This window comes from Tupaia chinensis, unplaced genomic scaffold (assembly GCF_000334495.1).
Source record: "Tupaia chinensis unplaced genomic scaffold, TupChi_1.0 Scaffold141165_1, whole genome shotgun sequence".
Taxonomy (NCBI): Eukaryota; Metazoa; Chordata; class Mammalia; order Scandentia; family Tupaiidae; genus Tupaia; species Tupaia belangeri.
In genome coordinates this window covers 1,362,918-1,386,374 of record NW_006201028.1, presented here as the reverse complement: position 1 = coordinate 1,386,374, position 23,457 = coordinate 1,362,918, and the positions used below count along the sequence as shown (strand labels likewise).

Here is a 23,457-nt window from a genome sequence, read left to right as displayed (position 1 = left end):
TGAGAGGAGAATGGAGGAGAAGAGACTGGCATGGCTATCTCTCCTCACCCCCCCAGAGGGGGAGGGTGATCTCTCCCTTTCTCTCTCTTCTCAGCGTACGTACATACGCTATAGGAAAAATCTCTATCAAACAAACAAAAAAGAGACTTTCTTTTGGGAGACCTGGTGGTTAAGGTACTATACTGACAAAAGGCTAACCATGGTTCAAGTCTTGGAACTAGAGGCTTGTTATCTCACTCTCTCTTTCTCTGGTGAGCATACATGCCCTATAGCAAGTTGTAGATATAATAATAATAATTTTTTTAAAAAAAGACTTCCTTTTTAAGTCTATTTACCTATTTCATTTAATTAAAGGAGATCCACTTCCAGCCTTCATCCAGACCTAGATGATGAGCAAATACGTGCCCATAATACTCTGTGAGGTCTCAATACTTGACCAAGATTCTGCCCATTTAGGACAGCCTCATAGAATGTTGTAGTTAACCATTTTGCCCTAGTCTACTGTTAAGACTTTCTCAAACTTTTTTATCTTATTAATTTTCTTTTTTTTGGAGAGGTTTTCACTATAGGGCACGTGCGCTCACCAGACAGACAGAGAGAGACAGAAAGCAAGAAATCACCCCCCAGGGGGGATGGTCACGCCGCAATCCCTTCTCCTCCGTTCTCCTCTCGGGATCTTGGGCACGCACACACACACGCGCCCGGTGTGAGTTTTAAGCCACCGGGTCCGGGACACGAACTGCGGTCGACTACGTGCGAGTCCAGCGACACAGCCATTACGCTAACTGCTGGTTCCCTCTTATTAACTTTTTAAAGAGATTTTTGCTACAGGGTGTGTGTGCTAGCCAAAGAGACACAGATAGAAAGTGAGAAATCACCTCCCGATGGGACAGCCAGGCCCCTCTCCTCCATTCTCCTCTTGGTATTTTGGATACACACACACAGGTGCCCAGTGTGAGTTTCAAGCCTCCGGGTCTAGGACTTGAACTACAGTTGGCCTTGTGAGAGACCAGCAATATAACCATTATGCCATCCAATGGTCAAAAGACTTCCTTAGTTATTCTTTTTTTCTGTTTTGGAGAGGTTTTTGCTATAGGGCACGTGTCCTCGCCAAAAAGAGAGACAGACAGAAAGCGATAAATCACCCCCAGTGGAGGATGGCCACACCACAATCCTTTCTTCTCCATTCTACTCTTGGGCTCTTGGGAGATCCGGAGTGAGTTTAAACTCACAGTTTAAGCCATCGGATCCGGCTCGACTCGAACTGCAATTGACTACATGGGAGTCCAGCAACATAGCCATTACACCAACTGCTGGTCCCCTTCCTCAATTCTTAAATTGAGCTATAACCTTCCTCCTAAATGAATTCTGCACCTTCAATCAACACTATTATTATATACAGTACTATTTGTCAATGTAATTCTTTTTAGAACAGAAAACTTTGGAAGAAAAGCATGAAAACTCATTCATCTTTGTATCTGCTATGCCAACCACTTTGTCTGTCTCTGTCTGTCTTTCTGGCGAGTGCACGTGCCCTATAGTAAAAACCTCTCTCTCAAAAAAAAAAAAGTAAAAAAAGAATGACCATGCTATTACTGGATTGTCGGAAAAGTCCAGGAATATTTTTCCGTGTTTTTCTATGCAAAAATGTGGCATGATTTTCCCAATGACCCAATATAATGCCTGAAACTACCCTCCATGTTACAGGAAGCTCCTGCCTTTACAGACTTTACACTCTATTAAGACAAGAATGTTGTTCTATGAATGAATGAAAATGACAGCATCTAATTATGCTTCCATTTTGGGGGAGAAAGGCTAGAAAATAAGTCCAGTGGTATTTCTAACTAGGTAAATCTGGCTTCTTAAATTTTAAATCTCTTACCAGTTTCATCATCATCTTCAGCTTCATCATCATCATCACTGTCATTTTCATGTTCTGCATGGCAGGCATATGCTCTTTTTAGTCCATTAAATAAAAGGATAAAAGCAGGCAAAATCTGTCCAGAAACCTGATTTAAAACTTGTGGTATTTGTTCCATATCGATAAGAGCACACAGGCCCAGAACACACATCTTTCTGTCATGAAGCCTAAAAACAAAAAAAGGTTTTTTCTTATAAGTTCTTCAGAAAGCAAACATAATAAATAAAAATCCCATTCACATCACTTACCCCAAGAAACAGTCAACATCATTAAGCCACTGTGTAATAAAATGGTTTGTAACTGGTTCAACATTATTCGGGAAGCGAAGATTTTCTAAGGTGTTGAGTAGTAGATGTGGGTTATAATACAAAGCTGCGATTGCAACTTGCAGGCACATTGTTCGAAGTTCACTTGTCTTAACCTCTCTTGTCAGTCTCTCTAAAGCTGCTTCAACGAATAAGGGAATGCACTGTAAAGAAAGATATCATGGTATTTCAAGACTGTAATAATAGCACTCTAATGATCCTACCCATATTAACTTGTTGCCTGAACTAATCCTTTGTCCCATTAGATACCCAATATTTATTGTTGAGACATTTCACAGGAAATCTGATTTTAAAGAAACTGAAGTCTTCACTGAGGCATTACAGCCTCACCACAATATCAAATCAGAAATTCTCACTCTGATTATCAGTGCCGTCAAACATCTTAAGTTAAAGCTTACTCTGCAAAACCACAAAGTAGCCATAAAACTTAGCAATCATATTTGACACATATTTAAATATTGGATCCTTACTGGTTATATTTTAAGTTGACAATTTAAAAGGCCAATTACCTAGATATCAAAATAAACAATAACATACAAAATATGTAACTAATGCTCAAGAGAGAAAAAAGGGGAAGGGAAGATGGCCTCTCTGAAACCTCAAGTATGAAAAATCAAGTTGGCCTCACTGACCTGGTCGATGCCACGCCCTTTACACTGTAGAATGATGACCTCTAACAATTTTGCTGCATGACACTCTGCATCTTCTCCTGCAACTCCAGTAAGAACCTGATAAACGCGATATAAATTGTTATGAACTCTTTAATTCAGAGAAACAATTTCTCTTCACTATGTGCAAACACTGAGGATTACTTAAGATATTCCAATTAATATGGAAGATCACACTGGCCATGGTATAGACCACAAAGCACCTGTGAGAATTGAAGAGTTGTAATCCCACCTGTCACTGCCCTTTGGCATCTTTGGCACTGAGGTGCCATTCTGGATGTTGATAACCACTAACTTTCTCACACAAAGGTGGGATCTAAAATATCTAAACTTTCTCAGGGATACTTGGCTCTTACGTGAAAAAGTACAAAAAACTGGGACCAGCAGATGGTGTAATGGTTATGTCGCTGGACTCTCACATAGTCAACTGTGGTTTGAGTTCTGAACCTAGCAGCTTAAAACTCATGCTTGGTGCACATAAGTGCATGGTCAAGATCCCAAGATGGGAACCAGCAGTTGGCGTACTAGCTATCACTGGACTCCCACGTAGTCGACCGTAGTTCAAGTCCCAGACCTGGTGGCTTAAGTTCACACAAGGCGTGCGTGCGTGCCCAAGATTCCTTAGCAAATTTAAAAAAAAAAAAAAATTCCAATCATGTGGTATGGCACAGCCATGGTGGCACAAATGAGAGGTTGCATTAGAGACCTAGGTTGAACTCCAGCATATTCTGAAGAGGTTGGGCGTGGTGCTCCTAGCTACCTAGGAGGCTTGGGTAGGAGGATCATGATATGGCAAGATCTTATCCAAAAATACCTCTCTGCCTTTTCTCCCTCTCCCTTCCACACATTCTCATGTTGACAGAAAGAAGAGAAAGGAAAGAAAGAATAAGAGAAAGAAAGAAGATAAGCCAATGTGGCACAGGGATAGTGTAAGTGTCTTGCAAGGGCGAGAAGCCAATGACTGACCATGGATCCAGATTTCTAGGATGGCATGAAAAGCCTAGGTGTGTACACAGGTGCACCCAAGATCCTCAGAAACTAGAGGCTGGGGAATGGGAACTGTGGCATGATGTGGCCCTGTTGAGGGCACGTCTGCTCTCCTTTCCTCTTCTTTCTCTATGTCATGCATGTACACACTCTCCATTATAAGTAAATAATAATGTATTTAAAAAATTTGTTACACTACAATTCATGTATTTATGCCCCTTGAAAGAATAAACAGAAAGAAACATGGTACTTTTGACTTTTTAAAGTCCTTTTTAATGCTTAAAAAAAAAATGCAGGAAAACAAAAACGAAAACTCAGATATTTACAATCTTTCTTCTTCCTTTTTTTTTTTTTTTTTTTTTTTTGTTTTATTAGAGGGGACCCGCATGATTAGAATAGTTAGGGGGACCAGCAGTTAGAATAATGGCTATGTCACAGGACTCCCATGTAGTTGAGTGCAGTTCGAGTTCCGGACCCGGTGGCTTAAACTCACGCTGGGCACGTGTGTGTGTATGCCCAAGATCCCTAGAGCAGAATGAACAAGAAGGGATTACGGCGTGGCCATCCCCACCGGGGGGTGGTGGTGGTGGTGGTGGTGGGGTTGTTTTCTTGCTGTCTGTCTCTGTCTCTTTGGCGAGCGCATGTGCCCTCCAGGGAAAAAAAAAAGTTTGCTATAGGGAATGTGCACTTGCCAGATAGATGAGAAAGAAAAAGAAAAAACATTCTGTCCAAGGCAACAACCAGGCCACAATCTCTTCCCTCTAACCTCCCTCTCAGAATTTTTGGCATGTGCACACATGCACCTGGTATATTTTTCAAAAAGCCAAGTCTAGGACTCAAATCTGACAGCTGACCATGTGGGATCCAGCCACTGTAGCCTCCACACCACCTATGGCCCTAATCTTTTATTTTTTTAATTGCTAAAGGGTAAGCACTCACTACAGGCATGAGGGAGAGGAAGGGGTAGGTGGGAGGAAGCATGCCCCAGTGTGACATGATCATGCCACTATCCCTCCTCCTTCATTTCTCTCTCTTGTTGGAACTTTGGGCATGCACACACATATACTCAGAGTGTTTTCCCAGTCACTGGATGTAGAATATGGCTCCTGTAACCATTAGTCTACAGGCCCAATCCAAATTTTACAATCTTATAATTACTGTATGGTATCCATGAACCTGCAGTCTCTATGCATTGCCACTATGAAATAACACTGTCCATCCCTGATCTTTTAAAAAAATCTCTCAAGTGGGGGCTGGCAGGTGGCGTGGTAGTTGTGCTGGACTCCCACATGGTCGACTGTGGTTCAAGTCCTGGACCTGGCGGCTGGCTCGCTCGCTCGCTTTCTCTCTCTCACTCTATCCCTATCTGGCCAAATTGAAATAAATAAATGAATAAATAAAGTTAAATTAAATGATTCTGAAAAAATCTCTCAAGTTACTGATTTTTCCCTTTTCATTCCAAAGAACTAGGCTAAGATAAACTCCACGTGCTCTAAAAATCAAAGACATTTATATCTTTAAATAAATGTCAGAGAAAAGACAAGACGTACATTTTTTTCCCTTTTCCCTTAAGAGATTTTTGCTATAGTGCACATGCACTTGCCATAGAGAGACAGAAAATGAGAAATCACTCCCAGGGAGGATGGCCTTGCTATACTCCCTTTTCCACGGGCACACATGTACATGTGCCTGGCATTGAGTTTTAAGCCGCCAGGTCTGGGACTCGAACCATGGTGAGCTACATGACAGTCCTATGATGTAACCATTACGTCATCAGCTGGTCCTGAGACATTTCTTTTTCTTTTTTGGGGGGAGAGGTTTTTGCTATAGGGCACATGTGCTTGCCAGAAAGACAGAGAAAGAAAGAAAGCGAAAATCATCCCCCAGGGAGGATGGATGGCCACACCACAATCCCCTCTCTTCCATTCTTCTCTAGGGATCTTGGGCACGTGTGCACATGTGCCTGGCATGAGTTTAAGCCATTGGGTCTGGGACTCGAACCACCATTGACTACATGGGAGTTCAGCAACATAGACATTAAAACTGCTGGTCCCAAGACACACGTTTCTTAAAGCCATTACTGGGACAACTAGAGACCGATAGTTTTGTTGTTGGTTTAGACTTTAATTCTCCCAGACCCACATCTTCATAATGTTAAAAACCATGTGCTATCATAGGTATCTTTACAATTTTACACATTTTATAGGAGCAGCCTCATAACATTTGGTATTGGCTAAAAATGACATACCTTTTTGCACATACTGTATATCATTTCAAGATACTTGGTATCAGATAGAAGTGTGTCTGTATCAACTGTTACGTAATTATGCAGAAGAGGCATCATATCTGTTTTAACAAAAAGCATCAATTATACATCTTTACTAACATAAATAAGACATGCTTAAATGTAGAAATGAACTTGATATCACAGAGCATTGTTTTGTATTACACAGACACAACAAGTACTTTCATACAGAAATAAGACTGAGGAGGAGGATGAGTGTGAGTAAAAAGAACAAATATGAAATAACAAAAAGATTAAAATATATAATAGAAGTCAAAGGCATGTAACATCTTTAAGCTTTAATGACAACTGATAACTTGATTCAAACAATGAAGCAGTGGGAACACACAAATGCATATATTCAAATGATAAGGCACATTTGAGTAAAAATTCAGGAGCAGAGAATCTTTAGTATTTCCATACTAATTTGATTTACCTGTAAAATAATCAAAGCCATCTTGCTGAAAGACTTCAAACACGAGGGGCAGTAGTTGCCACATTTGTGGAGACACTTGTTGACATGTCAAACTATGGGCTAGAGAAAAGATCTCCTCATAGAATTCTAAAAGAAAATGAAAGTCATTAGGAAAATGCCAATTTAGGTGAAACAGCACTAAATTCTTGGCATAAGCAGAGGTACAGTACCTAAGACATGCTGTTGTAAGACCGTACCAATGACCTGCAAGCAGATTCCCTCCAGTTGCTGGGTTATCTAAAAAAGAAAAAAAGTCACATGGAATTGCAGCACACTAAATAAATTATACACACTGTAACTAACTACATATTATGAAACTGTAAGTCAATCTAAGATAAAAATTAAATGAAATACCAATACAATGGGAAAAAAACAAGGAACAACAAGTTCAGTTAACCTAAAAAGGAAAGGAAAAAACAACATATCCTGCAAACAAGTATCAATATAAAGGAGCCACAATATGAAGACAGCCTACCTACAAGTTTCTGGTGTGCAAATGTAGGTTAATTCAGTCTAGTTATAAGTAAAAAGTCACCATAAGTGACTTATGGAGAAATTATCTGAAGGAAGGTATTATCCCTATCCATCCCATTAATAACTAACTTTCCATGACATGTGAACTGGGGCCCCATGTCATTGAAGATGAACAGTAAATACAAATTCTTCTTTAACTAGTTTGGTCCCCTGTGGTGCATTGGTGAAAAATTATGTACTGGGAGGCGGATCCCAAATGCCTGACTGAAATTTGAGTCTTGGCCCTGGTGGCTTGAAAAATACATGCCAGGTGTTATGTATGTACATACATGTGTGGCCTAAATCCTCACAGAATGGAAATATAGAAAAAGGACTGAGGTGTGACTAGCTCATCTAGAGATGTGAAGCATACATCCTATTATCAAAATTGGAAAAAAAAAAAAAAAAAGTAAACACTTCGTTTGTTAAACATGAAGGATTTCGGGAACCAGCAGTTAGCGTAATGGCTATGTCGCTGGACTCCCATGTAGTCGACCGTGGTTCGTGTCCCGGACCCGGTGGCTTAAAACTCACGCCGGGCGCGTGTGCGTGCGTGCCCAAGATCCCGAGAGGAGAATGGAGGAGAAGGGATTCCGGTGTGACCATCCCCCCTGGGGGGTGATTTCTCGCTTTCTGTCTCTATGTCTCTCTCTGTCTGGCGAGCGCACGCGCCCTACAGTGAAAATCTCTCAAAAAAAAACCCAAAAAAAAACAAAAAAAAAACAAAACATGAAGGATTTCTCCAAACTTAATTCAGAATACACACACACACACACACACACACAGTTTACTGAAAGTCTCTGAAAAAGACAACCTGCAGATAACTGGAAAACATACACCATATGGAAAAGAGGTACCAGCATTTCAATATTAGCATTTTAAGCATCTGCATTTGAGTTATAAACACCAAATTCATGACAGTGGTTACCTGCGCAGACAGAAGGGATGTAGGGAACCATTAGGAAGACAGTCGCCTGAAGGTTCCAATAATATCTGCATAAAACTTTTTTTTTAATTTTATTTATTTATTCATTTATTTTTAATTTAAGAGAGAGAGACACAGAGAGAGATAGAAAGGGGGGAAGTACGAAATCAAGCCACCAGGTCTCGGACTAGAACTGTGGTCAGTCATGTGGGACTGTCCAGTGCCTTAACCACCATGCTACCTGCTGGTCCCCAAAACTGTCTTTCTTATTAGAAATAAAACAAACAAACAAAAAAGATAAGACAGTGTTAAATGCAACAAATTCAATGGTGATTAAGAGGCACTGGTTAGATTTCCTTGTTCTTTAACTGTTTCTGTAGGTTATAAATACCTCCATTTTAAAAATTCAAGATTATGGGACCAGCAGATGGCATACGGTTACATCACTGAACTCGCACAAGGCTGACCGCAGTTCAAGTCCTGGACTTGGTGAATTGAAACTCACATAGGATGCAAGTACATGCACGCTCAAAATCCAGAGAGAAGAATGGAAGAGGAGGGACTGTGCCGTGGCCATATCCCCTAGGGGGTAATATCTTCTTTTCTGTTTTTGTCTTTCTGGTGAGCACGTGAGGAAAAATCTTTCTTTTGGAAAAAAACAAACAACAACAAAAAACAAATCCACAATTCTGTTTTCTTTCTTTTTTTTAAAGAATTATTTTATATAGCTTTCTTTATTTAAGTTTAACCAGAGAAAGACAGGAAAAAGGAGAGAAAGAGAGACAGACAGACAAAGTAAGAAAACAAGTCACCAGGTCTGGGACTCGAACCACGGTAGGCCAAGTGAGAGTCCAGCGCCCTTAACCACCATGCCAACCACTTGCCCCAATTCTAATTTCTTTTAATTTTATTTTTCACTGTTTTTTTGTTTGTTTGTTTTTAGATTTTTGCCACAGGGTGCATGCATTCACTGGAAAAAACAGAGAAAGAAAGGTAAGAAATCAGCCCCTGGAGGATGACTACACCACAATCTTCTCCATTCTCTTCTCTGGATTTTTGACATGCAGACATCAACACCTTGCTGCCACGCCTTGCCACTGGGTCTGAGACTTGTACCATGGAGTTAGCCATGTTGGATCCAGCACCTTAACTACCACACTACCTGCTAGCCCTTCATTAGTGTTTGTTTGTTTTTCTTTGTAAATACCAAAAGGCACATATACTAGCCAACGAGACAGAGAAGAGAGGAAAAGTGCACCTGCCAGTAGGGCATGGTCATGTGATTGCTTCTCCTCCACTCCTTCATGCTGTTAGGATTTGGGCCACACACACTGAACCCAATATGTTTTCAAGTTGCCAGGGCCACATTTTAAATCACAGTTAGCCATATAGGAGCTGGCTCTCTTAATCACTAGGAAATGGGAAGAGGCCATATGTTCTTATCTTTCTAAAAGATAAGAAAAAAAGAAAAACTAGAAAGATGGTGGTGATGGCTGGACAGCATTGAGAATATATAAACTACTGTGGGGCCAGCTAGTGCATGATGTTTGAGGCAGCTGGATCTCACATGGCTGACTGTGGTTCAAGTCATACACCTGACAACTTGAAAAACAAGCGGGGCATCCAAAATCCCAAAAGAATAGAGAAGGAATTGAGGCATGGACATCCTCCCTGGAAACTGCTTTCTCACCTTCCCTTTCTCTGTCTCCAGTGAGCATGTGTGCCCTGGAGCAAATTTAAACAACAACAAAACATTACACACACACACACACACACACACACACACACACACACACAAATAATCAATAGTACACTTAAAAATGCTAAAGATTGTAAATTTTGCTAAATGTCTATTACAAAAAATTTAAAAATAAGGAGGGAAAGACTGTCTTCCTAGGTATCTCCATACTTACAGATCTGAGAAACTTAGTAGGAAGTTAAAAACCTGAGTACCAAGATAAAGAGTAAAGGAAATATCTCCTTCCTGACTCTTTAATCGGGAGGGTCTTCAACATGAGTTTCAGATTTTCTGCACCAAAATAAACTTGTACTTTTTAACAAAAATTATTTAAATTTATTTATTCATTTATTTTAATTTGACCAGAGGCAGACACGGAGAGGAAGAAAGGAAAAGTGAGAAAGCAAGCCACCATATTCAGGACTAGAACCGTGGTCAGCCATGTGAGAGTGCTCAGCACCTTAACCACCAGCCCACCTGCTGGCCCCATATAAATTTGTACTTTAATTCCACTTTTCCAGAAATTTTTTTGGCATTTGCACATGTGTCAGGAATGACTTTCAAGCTGCTGGGTCTAGGATTCAAACCATACAGTTGGCCAAGGAGGATATAGCACCCTAACCTTCATTCTACCTGCTGGCCCTCCATGAAATTTATGAAGTCCCCTCATACTCTAGAACCTAAGAACTATTTATGAAGTAATTATCTTATCCTTATAAAAGGGAACTAATTCAAAGTGCATGAGATAACCAGGGTCATACAAATCAGAGCCCTCCAAAAAATGTAAAACAGTCGGTGCAGAACAATTCAGTATTTCCAAAAACTGCAACACTGGATCATTTTCTTACCTCTTTATGATCTTCAACTACACTAAGAAGTGTGTCGATGGTATTCAGAATTCCCATAGCAGTAACTGCTTTGTCATCACTCCCTTCTTCATCTGGCCCAGTCTGTATAACTTGGTTAAATGTCATGGCCTAGATTCAAGAGAATATCATGCAGGGTTGTTATTGAACCATTATAACCTATTTTGGTCTAAGACTTACTCTCTCTCACCTTTCTCTTTCTCTCTCTACTGCACATGTCCTCATAGGCAAAACAAAAGATTGTGTTTTCTTTAAAGGTCTTATTTTTATCATTATTAATTATTTCTTCCATGAGTAACTCCCAACAATGGCTGGCACCACAATCCACACCCTCCTTTGCCAGCCCTGTCCTGTGGGCACATGTGCGCCTGTGTACTCTGGAAGGTCTTTGAACCTTCCCATGTGGACTAGCCTCACAAACTATTACACTTAACCACTGTGCCACTGTCCAGCCCCGCAAAACAATTGTTTTGAATATTCCAGAAGACTATGTAGACAGTCATGCTGCAGCCTAAGGTAGAATTTAAGAACATGCAACTGCAGAGGCCCAAGTATGACAACCAGCTTCACCATGTCTAGTTTGTGCAAACTATTTAACCTTTTCATATCTGACACATTCTGTAGTAAAATGGAATGTGTAATGATTAGATGAGTTAAACATCTATCAAGGGCTTAGTACAGTACTTGCCCTATAGTAAATAATGAAAGATAATTGGTATAAGGTAGGGCAAGCCACTTGTGACATATGACTTGGAATGTACTGAGAGCTAAGTTAAAATATACAAACGATAAATTCAAACATACCAAATGTTGTGTCATTTCTACTGCAATAGGAGTAACTTCTTCACTATATTCACAGATCATTTTCTGAATTACATTGGTAAGATCATCGTTTTCTGTTTCTCTTATAATATGAAGAAGAGCCTGCATTACAGGTCTGATGAATGGTGTGATATATTCTTTAGCTGTGAGAGAAAACAAAAGGAAAATAACTCTATAAACTTTTGAGCAAACCAGCTAAAACTTCTTAAAACCAGATACAACACTCAACAAAAGATAAAAAAGGACTTACATATTAAAGGAACTATGACAAGTTCCAACAATTATGCATTATCAAATTAAGTGTAAAGACATTTGCTATTTTTTTTTAACAGTTACTTGCTTTATTTTTACTTGTTATTATTATTTTTTTAATTAGACCAAAGCAAGACAGAGAGAAAAATGGAAAGTGAGAAAGCAAGCTGCCAGGTCAGGGATTTGAAGCACAGTTGGCCATCGTGCCACAACCATGATGCAACCTGCTGGCCCCTGACTGATTTTTTTTTAATTGCCAGAGGGTGTGTGTACTTACCAGAGAGAGAGAGAGAGAGAGAGAGAGAGAAAAGAAAGCACTCCCCAGTGATGTATGGTTATGCTGCAATCTCTTTTTGCTTCTCTATCCCATTAGGATTTAAAACATGCATGCCCACACACCCAGCATGTTGTAAGCCACAGACACTGGGATTCAAACCATGTTCAGCCACGTGGGATCTACCTTCTTATGCGCAGCACTTAACTGGTGGCCCAGCATTCACTATTTGACATATAAATCTTTTACCTTTTTCTTGATTGCTGATCAACACTTGAAGTGCAATGGCAGCTTCAACTTTCACAGGCATTTCCCTATCATCAATCAAACATCTTCTTGTTAGCTCTAAGGCTGTTTGAAGGTTCTGATCACTTTTGAACTTCACTTCACAAAAATAGTGAAGTACCCAACAAGCCTTTAAAAAAAAAATGCAGTGAGTTATTATACATATCTTACATTAACATTCCCAAGCTAATTTTCTATTACCAGAGTTCTGTGTGCGGGAATTAGGAGGCTGGTCAGCGGTGGATTTGTCCTAAAGACAACACTAGACCAGTACTATGTTCCCTAGTTACTATCTGGCTGCATGACGTTTGTGTGAATAGCAAGTCTGAATGTAAAACACAGACAGACACTGCTACCAGACACAGATAGAGGATGAACTGTGCACACATTGCAGCAGCCATGGAAAGATTTACATTAAACACAAGTCTAAAATGACATAATTTTTTATGTGAACATTGAAGAGTTTCAATATAAAAGTCTTCAGAATGAGTCATTCATTACAAAGTGTAAGTATATAAATATAGTTGTACGACATACCCTTGCTCTCATGTAGCCTAGTTCACTGCTGAAGAGAGGGAATACGTGATTCTGCAACATGTATTCCATCTGGTCCTTATAGATCTTTTTCTGAAAATAAACAAGTCATTTTGATAAAGTTCCAAGACAATTATCTTAATTTCTAAACAGATATACCAGTGCTTAAAAAATGACTATTGTCAGCCAGTGACTCCCATATGGCCAACTGCATTTCAAGCCGTGGATCTGGTGGTTTGCTTTCTCACTCTCCCCCTCCCTCTCTGTGGTGAGTTCACATGCTGTATAGCAAATTTAAAATAGTAATAATAATAATAATAAAATTAAATAATTATTTTTTAAAAATGACTACTGATATGATAGCAAAAACTTATCTAATACATCTGTGACCCCAGAATACAAGCCAATTCCTTATTCCAGAACTTCACGACCAAAAACCATTGAATACATTTTTTATGTTTTTGTATGACTTAAGAAGAGAGGAGGATGGAGGAGAAAGGACAGCTGTCCCCTCTGTGGGTTGATTTCTCACTTTCTGTCTCTCTGGCAAGCATGCATGAACTCTATGGCAAAAACCTGCCCCCCCCACCCGCCAAAAAAAGTAACACAGCTAAACAGTTCTCTGAATACACTAAAAACTAGTTATGAGACTTTAATACGGGCAAACTGCATGACATCTGTCATTATCTCAATAAAGCTGTTTTCAAAAATACCTATTTACACACATTTACACATACATATACACGTGAAAGAATTACCTTCAGAAGTATTTCAGCTAAAGAGCCAATCATATGTAGGGCCCCATCTTTTTTTCGAGGATCAGCATTTGGTTCGGTAAGAATTTGGTAACAAAATCCCATAGTCTTTTGTAGTACCTGGATTAAAAAGAAAAGTAATACTTTACTGGATATCTGAAACAGTTCTTCAAAAACAAATTAACAAAATGATTCCTATTTAAGCTGACATTTAAAACTGAGTGTATAGGTGAGTAAGTTTAAAACAATACAACAAAAGTCATCTACATATTGCATCGCCTACCTCTTTCCTCTTACTGCAGGCTGTAAACAAAAGTGTCTGGGCAGCAGTGGTAGGAGAAATGAAATCTTCAAACACGTCTAGAGAATAAATTCAGAATTAAGACAGAAAACAGCAATTTAAATTTCTTCAAACATTTTCACATTATATAATTTTTAAATGTGCTGTGTAAGACAAGGCATTTTTAAAATGTGATTGGCAATACACATAGGCAAATTTAACCACCTTTTTTTTTTTTTCAAGAGATTTTTGCTATAGGGCACATGCACTCACCACAGAGACAGAGAAACAGAAAGCGAGAAATCACCATTGTGGGGGATAGCCATTGCCACAATCCCTTCTCCTCCATTCTCCTCTCAGCATTCTGGGCACACATATCCAACCTGAATTTCAAACCTACAGACCCAGGACTCAAACTGTGGTTGACTACATGGGAGTCCAGTGATGTAACTACTATGTTATCTGCTGGTCTCAAAAATGTGTTACATGCTTACAGGTGAATATGAAATGAATCCAGATCCCATGTAATTCTCCAATAATCTACTTCCACATCTTTTCTGTACAAATTAAATGTGAATGCATCCGTTTTTTGTTTTTTTTTTTTTTTTAAGAGAGATTTTTGCTATAGGACACATACACTAGTCACAGAGACAAAGAGACATAAAGCGAGAAATCACCCCTCTACCGGGGATAGGGCCACATCTCAATCTCTTCTCTTCCATTTTCCTCTCAGATTTTAGAAACTCATGCACACATGAGTTTTAAACCTCTGGGTCAAGGACTTGAACCATGGTCAATTCTGTGGAATCCAGCGACATACCCATCACACTATGTGTTGGTCCCGACATATTTTGTTTCTAAAAAGTAAAAATTTTCTTACCAAACTTCATGCGTATATATTCATAAGGGTCTTCTTGCCAAAGTTCCTCATCAGCATCTGTATAGCACATCAATGGGAAAATAACATCTTGGATAATACCCTGCAATTTGAAAGTTAAAGTAAAAGCCTCAGTTTTCAAATTTAAACATTCAAATTTCTTTTGGGCACTTAAACAAAAGTCACCCTATAATATGTATTTTAAAATTTAATACCAAACTTCAGTAAGGCAATTAAGGCATTGTAATTCAGTTATTAAACTACTACATGTTTTTATCCTCTCTCCATCAAATAATTTTAAGTTAACACAATACCTTTTATATATTTTTCTGCTATACTCTCAGCCTAAGTAACATAATACAACAAAAAACAAAAATGTTCAACCTTTACGGCAATTAATGTTGTTAGTATCTGCTAGAAAAATATTTGGAATAGAAAAATATTACTTGTATATGAGGCTTCAGATTCTTCCAGGTGAGGGCATGAGAAACTCCTTGATTAATATAATTTAAGGTCTGCTGTAGAACCCGAGGAGCCATATACTGCTTCTCCTTGTATTGGTATAACACCTTCAATAAAACCTTTGGTAAAAAGATTAAATTAAAATCAAATATTAAAATAGAAAGTTTAACTACTTACTAGTTAGTAAAAACACCTAATCCTTATCAGAATCCTGAGGTTATCAACACAAAATAACAACCATAGTCTTTTAAAAGGAGGTGATTTCTAAAATTATATGCTAGAGAAACATATTTAGGGACCAGCAGTTGGCGTAATGGCTATGTCACTGGACTCCCGTGTAATCAACTGTGGTATGAATCCTGGACCCAGTGGTTTAAACTCACGCCAGGCACGTGTGCATGTGTACCCAAGATCCCGAGAGGAGAATGGAGGAGAAGGGACTGCAGCATGGTGATTCGCCCAGGAAGTGATTTCTTGCTTTCTGTCTCTCTCTGTCTTTCTGGTAAGCACATGAGCCCTATAGCAAAAAACTCTCAAAAAAAAAACAAAAAAAAGAGAAACATCTTTATTCCCGAAGTATTTAAACTATAAACTTAAGTAATACTATGTTGAAGTAGTTTTTTTTTTTTTTAAGGTTTTTTGCTATAGGGGAGGGGGGGGGAGGGGGAGAGGAAGAGAGGACAGTGAGAAATCAGCCTGCAGAGAAGATACCAGGTCACAATCATTTCTCCTCCATCTTCCTCTAAGGGTTTTGGGCACACAGGTCAGGTACATGTGCCCAGTGTGATTTCCAAGCCTCCAGGTCCAGGACTCAAATCATGGCCAGCCACATGGAAAGCTAGCACCTTAATCATCATGTCACCTGCTGACCCCTGGACTAGTTTTTATTAAAGTAAAAATAGAAAAAACTATATGCTACCTATAGAGCATGTCACAATATTCTCAAAGAGCCTGATTTTCAAGCCACCAGGGACAGGATTTGAGTGATGGTTAACAATATAAGATCTATCTCCCTTAACTATCAGGCAATGAACCCTGCTCCAGGATACCAATTTTCGAACAGACCTGTACTGTCCCAAGACTCTGTCATAACAATACTAAGACGTTATTTTTTTTTTAACATTGTGTTGACATTTGCATTAATGGTACAAAAGTGCTAATGGTCAAACTTCCGATGCCTAATGTGTATCGATGCCATAGTACACAAGTCATTTCATTTGTTTATAGCTACATACCCATAGAACAAGTTTTCCTTATGAATGTACTTCATTGGACAGCAGGTGGCACAGAGTTTAAGGGACTGGACTCCCATGTGGATGACAGTGGTTTGTGTCCCAGACCCAGTGGCTTGAAATGTTATGTCAGGCATGTTTGTGTGCATGCCCAAAATCCCAAGAGAATAAAGATTGCAGCATGGCTATCAATTGTGGGGATGATTTCTTGCTTTCTGTCTGTCGCTCTCTGTCTTTCCGACAAGCACATGTGCCCTACAGCAAAAATCTTTCCAAAATAAATAAATAAATAAATAAATGTACTTCATGGGGCCAGCTGGTGGCATGCTAGTTAGGGTAGCTAGTTAAGGAGGTTCGATCACCCATGGCCTATAGCACATTTCAAGTTCCAGACCCGGCGGCTTGAAAAACATACTGGGTGGAGACAGGACTAGACAAGGGACTGTGGCATGGCCATCCTCTTTGTGTGGAGAGAAGGTCATTCTTCACTTTCCATCCATTTCTCTCTGTGTCTCACTCCAGCAAGCATATGCCTTTAAAAATTTTTTTTTAATTTATAAAAGGATTTTGATTCAAAAAGCTATTTTTCACAAAAGATATTTATATGTAGTGAATTTTTCATTATTTTTAAATAAACTTAAATCTTGTTTTAATTTCTAGTATGATAAATACCAGAACATATAACCCTTGTAAATGTTGGCTTGGGCCACCAGGTGGCGCGGTAATTAAAAGCGCAGGACACCCATTCAGCTGACTTGGTTTGAACACTGGACCTGGCAGATTGCTTTCTGGCTTTCCCATTTTCTCTCTCTGGTCAAATTTACAAATAGTAATAATAAATAAAATCAATTCTTAAAAAGCAAAAATAATAAATGCTGGCCAAGTAAGGTCTTCAATAATTTAAGCCTATAAAAAGGTCCTGGAAACCAGCAGATGGCGTGATGGTTACATTGCTGGACTCCCACATAGTCAACCATGGTTCAAAGCCTGGGCCCCATAGCTTAAAACTCTCGCCAGGCACATGTGCATGTGTGCCCAAAAATCCTGAGAGAAGACTGGAGAAGGGCTTGTAGCATAGCCATCCCCCACCAGGAGTGACTTCTTGCTTTCTCTTTGCCCTACAGCAAAAATTTCTCTTAAAAAAAAAAAAAAAAAAGAAGTCCTGGGACCAGCAGCAAGCATAACGGCTATGTCGCTGGACTCCCATGTAGTCGACCGTAGTTCGCGTCCCGGACCCAGTGGCTTAAACTCACGCCAGGTGTGTGTGTGTGCATGCCCAAGATCCTGAGAGGTGAAAGGAAAAGGGACTGTGGCATGGCCATCCCCCCTGGGGGGTGATTGCTCACTTTCTGTCTCTCTGTCACTCTCTGTCTTTCTGGTGAGTGCATGTGCCCTACAGCAAAAACCTCTCCAAAAAAAATAATAAAAAATGAAATGAGGTCCTAAGACCAGAAATGTTTGAGAACTGCTCTAAGATTCAAACATGTACTCTTGGGGCCAGCAGGTGGCATAATGGTTAAGGTACAGGACTCCCATGTAGTTGACTGCATTTCTAGCCCCAGACACAGTGACTTAAAACTCACATCATGGGAACCAGCAGTTAGCGTAATGGCTATGTTGCTGGACTCCCACGCAGTCGACCTCGCGTCCCGGACCCGGTGGCTTAAAACTCACACCGGTCACTTGTGTGTGTGTGCCCAAGATCTCGAGAGGAGAATGGAGAAGAAGGGATTGTGGCGTGACCATCCCCCCTGTTTCTGTCTGTCTGGTGAGCGCACATGCCCTATAGCGAAAAACCTAAAAAAAAAACAAAACAAACAAACAAAAAAAAACAAAAAAAACAAAACAAACACCTCACATCAAACGCATGTGCGTGCATGTCCAAAATCCTAAGAGAAGAATGGAATGCAGCAGGGTTATCCCCCTGGGGGCTGATTTCTCACTTTGTCTTTCTGGCGAGCACATGTGCCCTACTACAAAAATTATTCTCTCTTGGAAAGAAGTACTCTTTAGGAGGACCAGCAGTTAGCATAATGGCTATGTCGCTGGATTCCCATGTAGTCAACTGTGGTTCGAGTCCCGAACCCGGTGGCTTAAATTCACTCCGGGCATGTGTGCATTAGAGAGGAGAAGGGATTGCGGTGTGGCCATCCCCCCATGGAGGGGTGATTTCTCGCTTTTTATCTCTCTGTCTCTCTCTGTCTTTCTGGCGAGCACATGCGCCCTATAGTAAAAATCTCTCCAAAAAAAGAAAAGAAAAAAAAAGTACTCTTTAGGTAACAAACAAAAGTTAATGTAAAAACGCCATGCTTGGTGCCAGCAGGTGGCACTGTGAGGCACTGGACTCCCATGTGGCCAACCACAGTTCGAGTCCTGGCCCTGGTGGCTTGCTTTCTCACTTTCCCTCTCTCTCTCTGATCAAATTAAAATAATTTAATTGATTAAATTAAATTAAATTAAAAAAAAATTTTTAATGCCATGCTTTTACTTAGAAAAAGTATCTCATACTTACTTGCTGAACACCAACAGCAAATGCCTTCAGAAATACTTCAGCAAATTCATTGTACTCCTTGGAAACATTGCCAGGGCTTCCATATCTGAAATAACATCAAAATGCATACTGTTTCCTTATAAAGCTTTATAAGAGCACTTATTAAAAGCAATAGTTTTTACAAAAAATTTTTAGTCATCATCTATGAAGAACTTACCTTTCAAACAGTCTTGCTAAAATATGTAAAGCCCACTTCTTACATTTCCACCACGGTAACTCAGGTCTGTCATCTTCTTCAACTTGAAGTGTTTCCTATAACGAGACGTTTATAATGATAGCAAGATATCATACATCTAAGAGGGAAACCACAAAATGAAACCAGATTTACAAAAATGCTGGCCTTTAATAAATAAAAAAAGTTAAACCATGGGGAAAAATTAACCCTCATTAAAGTCTAAGTGATATCCTTACTGTTTCTTAGTTACAAAGAATGTGTTCCTAAAAATTCTTGTAAAAAAACTTAAAACCAACATTTTAGATAAGATCTAAATAATACAAAGTAGCTCAATCAAGACCATTAAAATTCATAATGGAAAGAGGGCTTAAGAAACCCTATTTCAGAAATCTAGTTTCATCAATCTACATCAATCTAATTGCACAAGGATGTATGCATAAGACTATTCACTATGAAAAAAAAAAAAGACTATTCACTATGATAATATTTCTAATAACAAAGAATTGCTAAGAACCTAAACATTCATCAATAAGGGGATGTGTAATTATGGAACATCCACAAAATACCACTACACAACTACTGAAAGAATGAAGTGGATCACTGTATATTGATCTAAGATATCAGGATATTTTTAGGATAAGGAAATAAGACTATGATGAAGCAATGAAAACTTTAACATTGCTAGTGACAGTGTTACAAACACTTTAGAAATCAATTTGGAAGTAACTTAAGAGTTATAAATACACCTAATTTTGTTCTTTGGTATCTGTACAAGAGAGTGAAAAGAGGTGATCACCAAAAGACTCATGAATGTACAGAGATGGGATCAACTGGTGGCATGACAGTTGGCCACTAGATCCCACACAGTTAACCATATGGTTCAAGTCCTGGACCTGGTAACTAGAAAAACATGTTAGAACCATAGCTGACTATGTGGGAGTCCAGCAACATATCCATTACACCATCTGCTGGTTCCAAATTACTGTACTCTTTCCTTATATCCTATACATAGATACATACTGCATTACAAAATATATAAATGACGTTTTAAAGTTATTATTTTATTCTTACTAAAATACGTATAGAAACATACACACTAGTTTCCTAGTGTTGAGAGTCTATTTTTTCTGCATTATTTTAAAGGTTTTTGAAACAAATTTTGAAAATGGAAAGTTATAAATAAGAAGGTGATTTCACCTATGCCATTAATATCACATTGGTAAAATTACACAAAACCGTCCCAATGTTTTAAGTTTAAAATAACATTCAGAGGGAATATTTAGAGAACTTTTCCTTATTTCTCTAAAATAATAATAATAATAATAATATTATAGAGAAAAGTAGTAATTCTTTAAAATGTGATTAAATATTAAAAACAAAAAAACACCTGAGCAACATACTAAAAGTCACAGAATAGTACACAAAAAGCCACAAAATAGTACACATGGAAAGGGTAGATTTTATATGAGCTATATATAGCTCAAAAAATTATTCTTAAAAAAATAACATAATTACAAAGGTTGATCAAGCTGTAAATCAAGTTTTTTCTGTTCACTGACATCTGACAAATTACAAGGATAAAGGCAGGCCTTTAGATAAATACTCCACAGAGAAAGTGGGATTCCACATGGCTAGGGTTCAAATCCTAGCCCCATGGCAACACACTGGGTATTCGTATACCTAAGATGTTGATGGGATGAAGAACTGGAAGACCAAGGACTGTGGCATGACCAGGCTCATTTTGGGGGTGCTTTCTAACTGTCTCTGTCATGTGCAAAAACAGTCTATTATGAAAATGGAGGGGAGAAGAAGATTAAAAAAAAAAGGTTAAAACCTAGAGTTAAGCCCTTACTTTATTTAAGAACAGAGAAGAAATGAAATAAAAGACACATACAAACTATTTATATAAAATAACCCTTGACAATTTACTTAGTAAACATACATGTAAAGAAGTGAAAAGGTGTCTGTATATTTAGAAAAATGCATGACAAATTATAAAATTTCATAAAGAATATTTTAAGAAACAGTTAAAATAATCAAAAGAACATTAAATATTAATATTTTTATTATACCAGAATATACAGAAACTTACATTAGGTACATCCCTGTTCACAACAGTTTTTAAAATTTCTATCCACTCTGTCAGGTTCTGCTGGTTTATCAGCTCCAGTGGTAATGTATACTGAAAACAAAAAAATTAGTATTTAAAAATCTCGACTAAAGAAAATTCCACCTCTTTTACTTTTCACAATATCTACCAGAAGTTACTTCATCCAACTCGCCATTTCCTGTTTTTAGTGCATAGGCCAAATTTCTCTGCTTAGCTAGCTACAATGGTAAACAGTGGCAGTGACTGTGAGCACTATTACCGTATTTCCAACTTACTGGGATTACATCTCTTTGACCATTAAGTGTGATACTTGCTGTAAATTCCTACTGAACATATTTTATGAAGTTAATGAAATTTTTATTCTATGATTTTAACAAGTTTTTTTTTTTTTTTTTACTGAAAGAATAAAATTTTATCAAATGCTTTAATCTGGCATCCATAAAGATAGATCTATGTCTCTTTATAATGTAAGAATCACAGAATTAATTTCTACTGTTGATACTGTCTTATGTTACTTGGATAAATTTCTCAGAAGAGAGATAAAATCAATACCCTATTCAGATTTTCAAGACATCTATTTTTTTTTTTTACAAGTAAGATGGTTCTGTTTTATTTTTGTTGTTTTATAATTTGCTATAAAGTGCATGTGCTTACTAGAGAAAGAGAGAGAGAAAGGAAAGTTAATATAGCAATACCTTCTTCTCCTCCACCTCCATTCTGCTATGATGACTTTGGGGGTGTATACTCATGTGCCTGGTATCTTTTCCAAGCTGCCAGTCTAGAAATCAAACTGCACAGTTGGCCACGTAGGATCCAGTCACCTTAACCACCAAGGTCACTGGCTGGCCCAATGGAGATATACTTTGACATTAAGGTACACTAGTCTCCAACAGTTAAGACTGAGTTAAGAAGATAAATATTGGGAACCAGCAGTTAGCGTAATGGCTATGTCGCTGGACTCCCATGTAGTTGGACTGCGGTTTGAGTCGTGGACCCGGTGGCTTAAACTCACGCCGGGCGCATGTGCGTGCGTGACCAAGATCTCGAGAGGAGAAGGGATTGCAGCGTGGCCATCCCCTCAGGGGGATAATTTCTCGCTTTCTATCTCTCTGTCTGGCGAACGCACACGTCCTATAGCAAAAACCTCTCCAAACAACAACAACAACAAAAAAGAGATAAATATTTAGCCCAAAAGGTGGAGTGGTGATTAAGAGCTAAACTCCCACATGGCCAACCACAGTGTGTGAGTCCCAGACCTAGTGGCGTGTTCTCTCTCTGGTGAGCGCTTATGCCCTACAGCAAATAAAAATTAAAATTAAAATTAGCAAAATTAAATAAATTATTATTAAAAAGAAGAGAAATATTTATTTTATCCTATGCCCAAAGACAGTTTTCAAGGATAATTATCATTATTATAATCTAAAAGTTGTGATCCTACAAGTTAGGAAAATTATGAAAAGTCAATGGAAGGCACAGCCACAGTGGCTCTGGATGCTAAGACGCTGTTACTTGGAGGCTGAGCCCACATGGGAGGCTTGGGTTTGATTCCCAGCCCAGCCTAAGTAGGCTGCAGTTCCAGCCAACTGGGAAGCTGGGGTAGGTGGACCGCAACATGGTGGGATCCTGTCAAAAACCATTTAAAGGGAAGCCAGCAGGTGACATGGCAGTTGGGGCACTGGGCTCCCACAAGGCTGACTGTGGTTCAAGTCCTGGGCCTGGGGGCTTGCGTTCTCACTTTCAGGACCAGCAGTCAGCATAATGGCTATGTCACTGGACTCCCATGTAGTCGACCGTGGTTCGAGTCCCGGACCCAGTGGCTTAAACTCACGCCGGGCATGTGGGCGTGCGTGCCCAAGATCCCAAGAGGAGAATGGAGGAGAAGGGATTGCAGTGTGGCCATCCCTCCTAGTGGGCGATTTCTCGCTTTCTGTCTCTTGTCTCTCTCTGTCTGTCTGGCGAGCGCACACGCCCTATAGCAAAAATCTCTCCAAAAATAAAAAAATAAAAAGTCAGTGGATATTGCATTAAAGTGCCCATAAGTCCAGACTGGAATATATTAAAATGTCTTTAAAGATCTATCGAAAGACATACAGGGAACCAGCAGTTAGCGTAATGGCTATGTCGCTGGATTCCCACGTAGTCGAC

At 39.0% G+C, this 23,457-nt stretch overlaps 1 protein-coding gene and 1 non-coding gene across 2 annotated transcripts in view; both read right to left on the bottom strand.

Annotated features, from left to right (window-relative positions):
- Positions 1 to 23,457, bottom strand: part of IPO7 (importin 7) — a 75,415-nt gene that overhangs the window by 8,872 nt on the left and 43,086 nt on the right. Inside the window, exons 6-22 of the mRNA XM_006162926.3 lie at positions 21,295 to 21,384; positions 19,185 to 19,279; positions 18,989 to 19,073; positions 15,229 to 15,363; positions 14,786 to 14,885; positions 13,909 to 13,985; positions 13,629 to 13,745; positions 12,874 to 12,963; positions 12,301 to 12,466; positions 11,508 to 11,668; positions 10,686 to 10,814; positions 6,832 to 6,898; positions 6,623 to 6,748; positions 6,151 to 6,248; positions 2,880 to 2,975; positions 2,170 to 2,390; positions 1,883 to 2,088 (exon numbers count right to left, since the gene is read on the bottom strand). Of these exons, the coding sequence (XP_006162988.1) occupies positions 1,883 to 2,088; positions 2,170 to 2,390; positions 2,880 to 2,975; positions 6,151 to 6,248; positions 6,623 to 6,748; positions 6,832 to 6,898; positions 10,686 to 10,814; positions 11,508 to 11,668; positions 12,301 to 12,466; positions 12,874 to 12,963; positions 13,629 to 13,745; positions 13,909 to 13,985; positions 14,786 to 14,885; positions 15,229 to 15,363; positions 18,989 to 19,073; positions 19,185 to 19,279; positions 21,295 to 21,384 (2,059 nt within the window). The remainder of the gene's footprint in view (positions 1 to 1,882; positions 2,089 to 2,169; positions 2,391 to 2,879; positions 2,976 to 6,150; positions 6,249 to 6,622; positions 6,749 to 6,831; positions 6,899 to 10,685; positions 10,815 to 11,507; positions 11,669 to 12,300; positions 12,467 to 12,873; positions 12,964 to 13,628; positions 13,746 to 13,908; positions 13,986 to 14,785; positions 14,886 to 15,228; positions 15,364 to 18,988; positions 19,074 to 19,184; positions 19,280 to 21,294; positions 21,385 to 23,457) is intronic.
- On the bottom strand, positions 12,545 to 12,731 carry LOC114004993 (small nucleolar RNA SNORA23). The gene has a single exon (XR_003546934.1). It is a non-coding gene; the product is annotated as a small nucleolar RNA SNORA23 (small nucleolar RNA).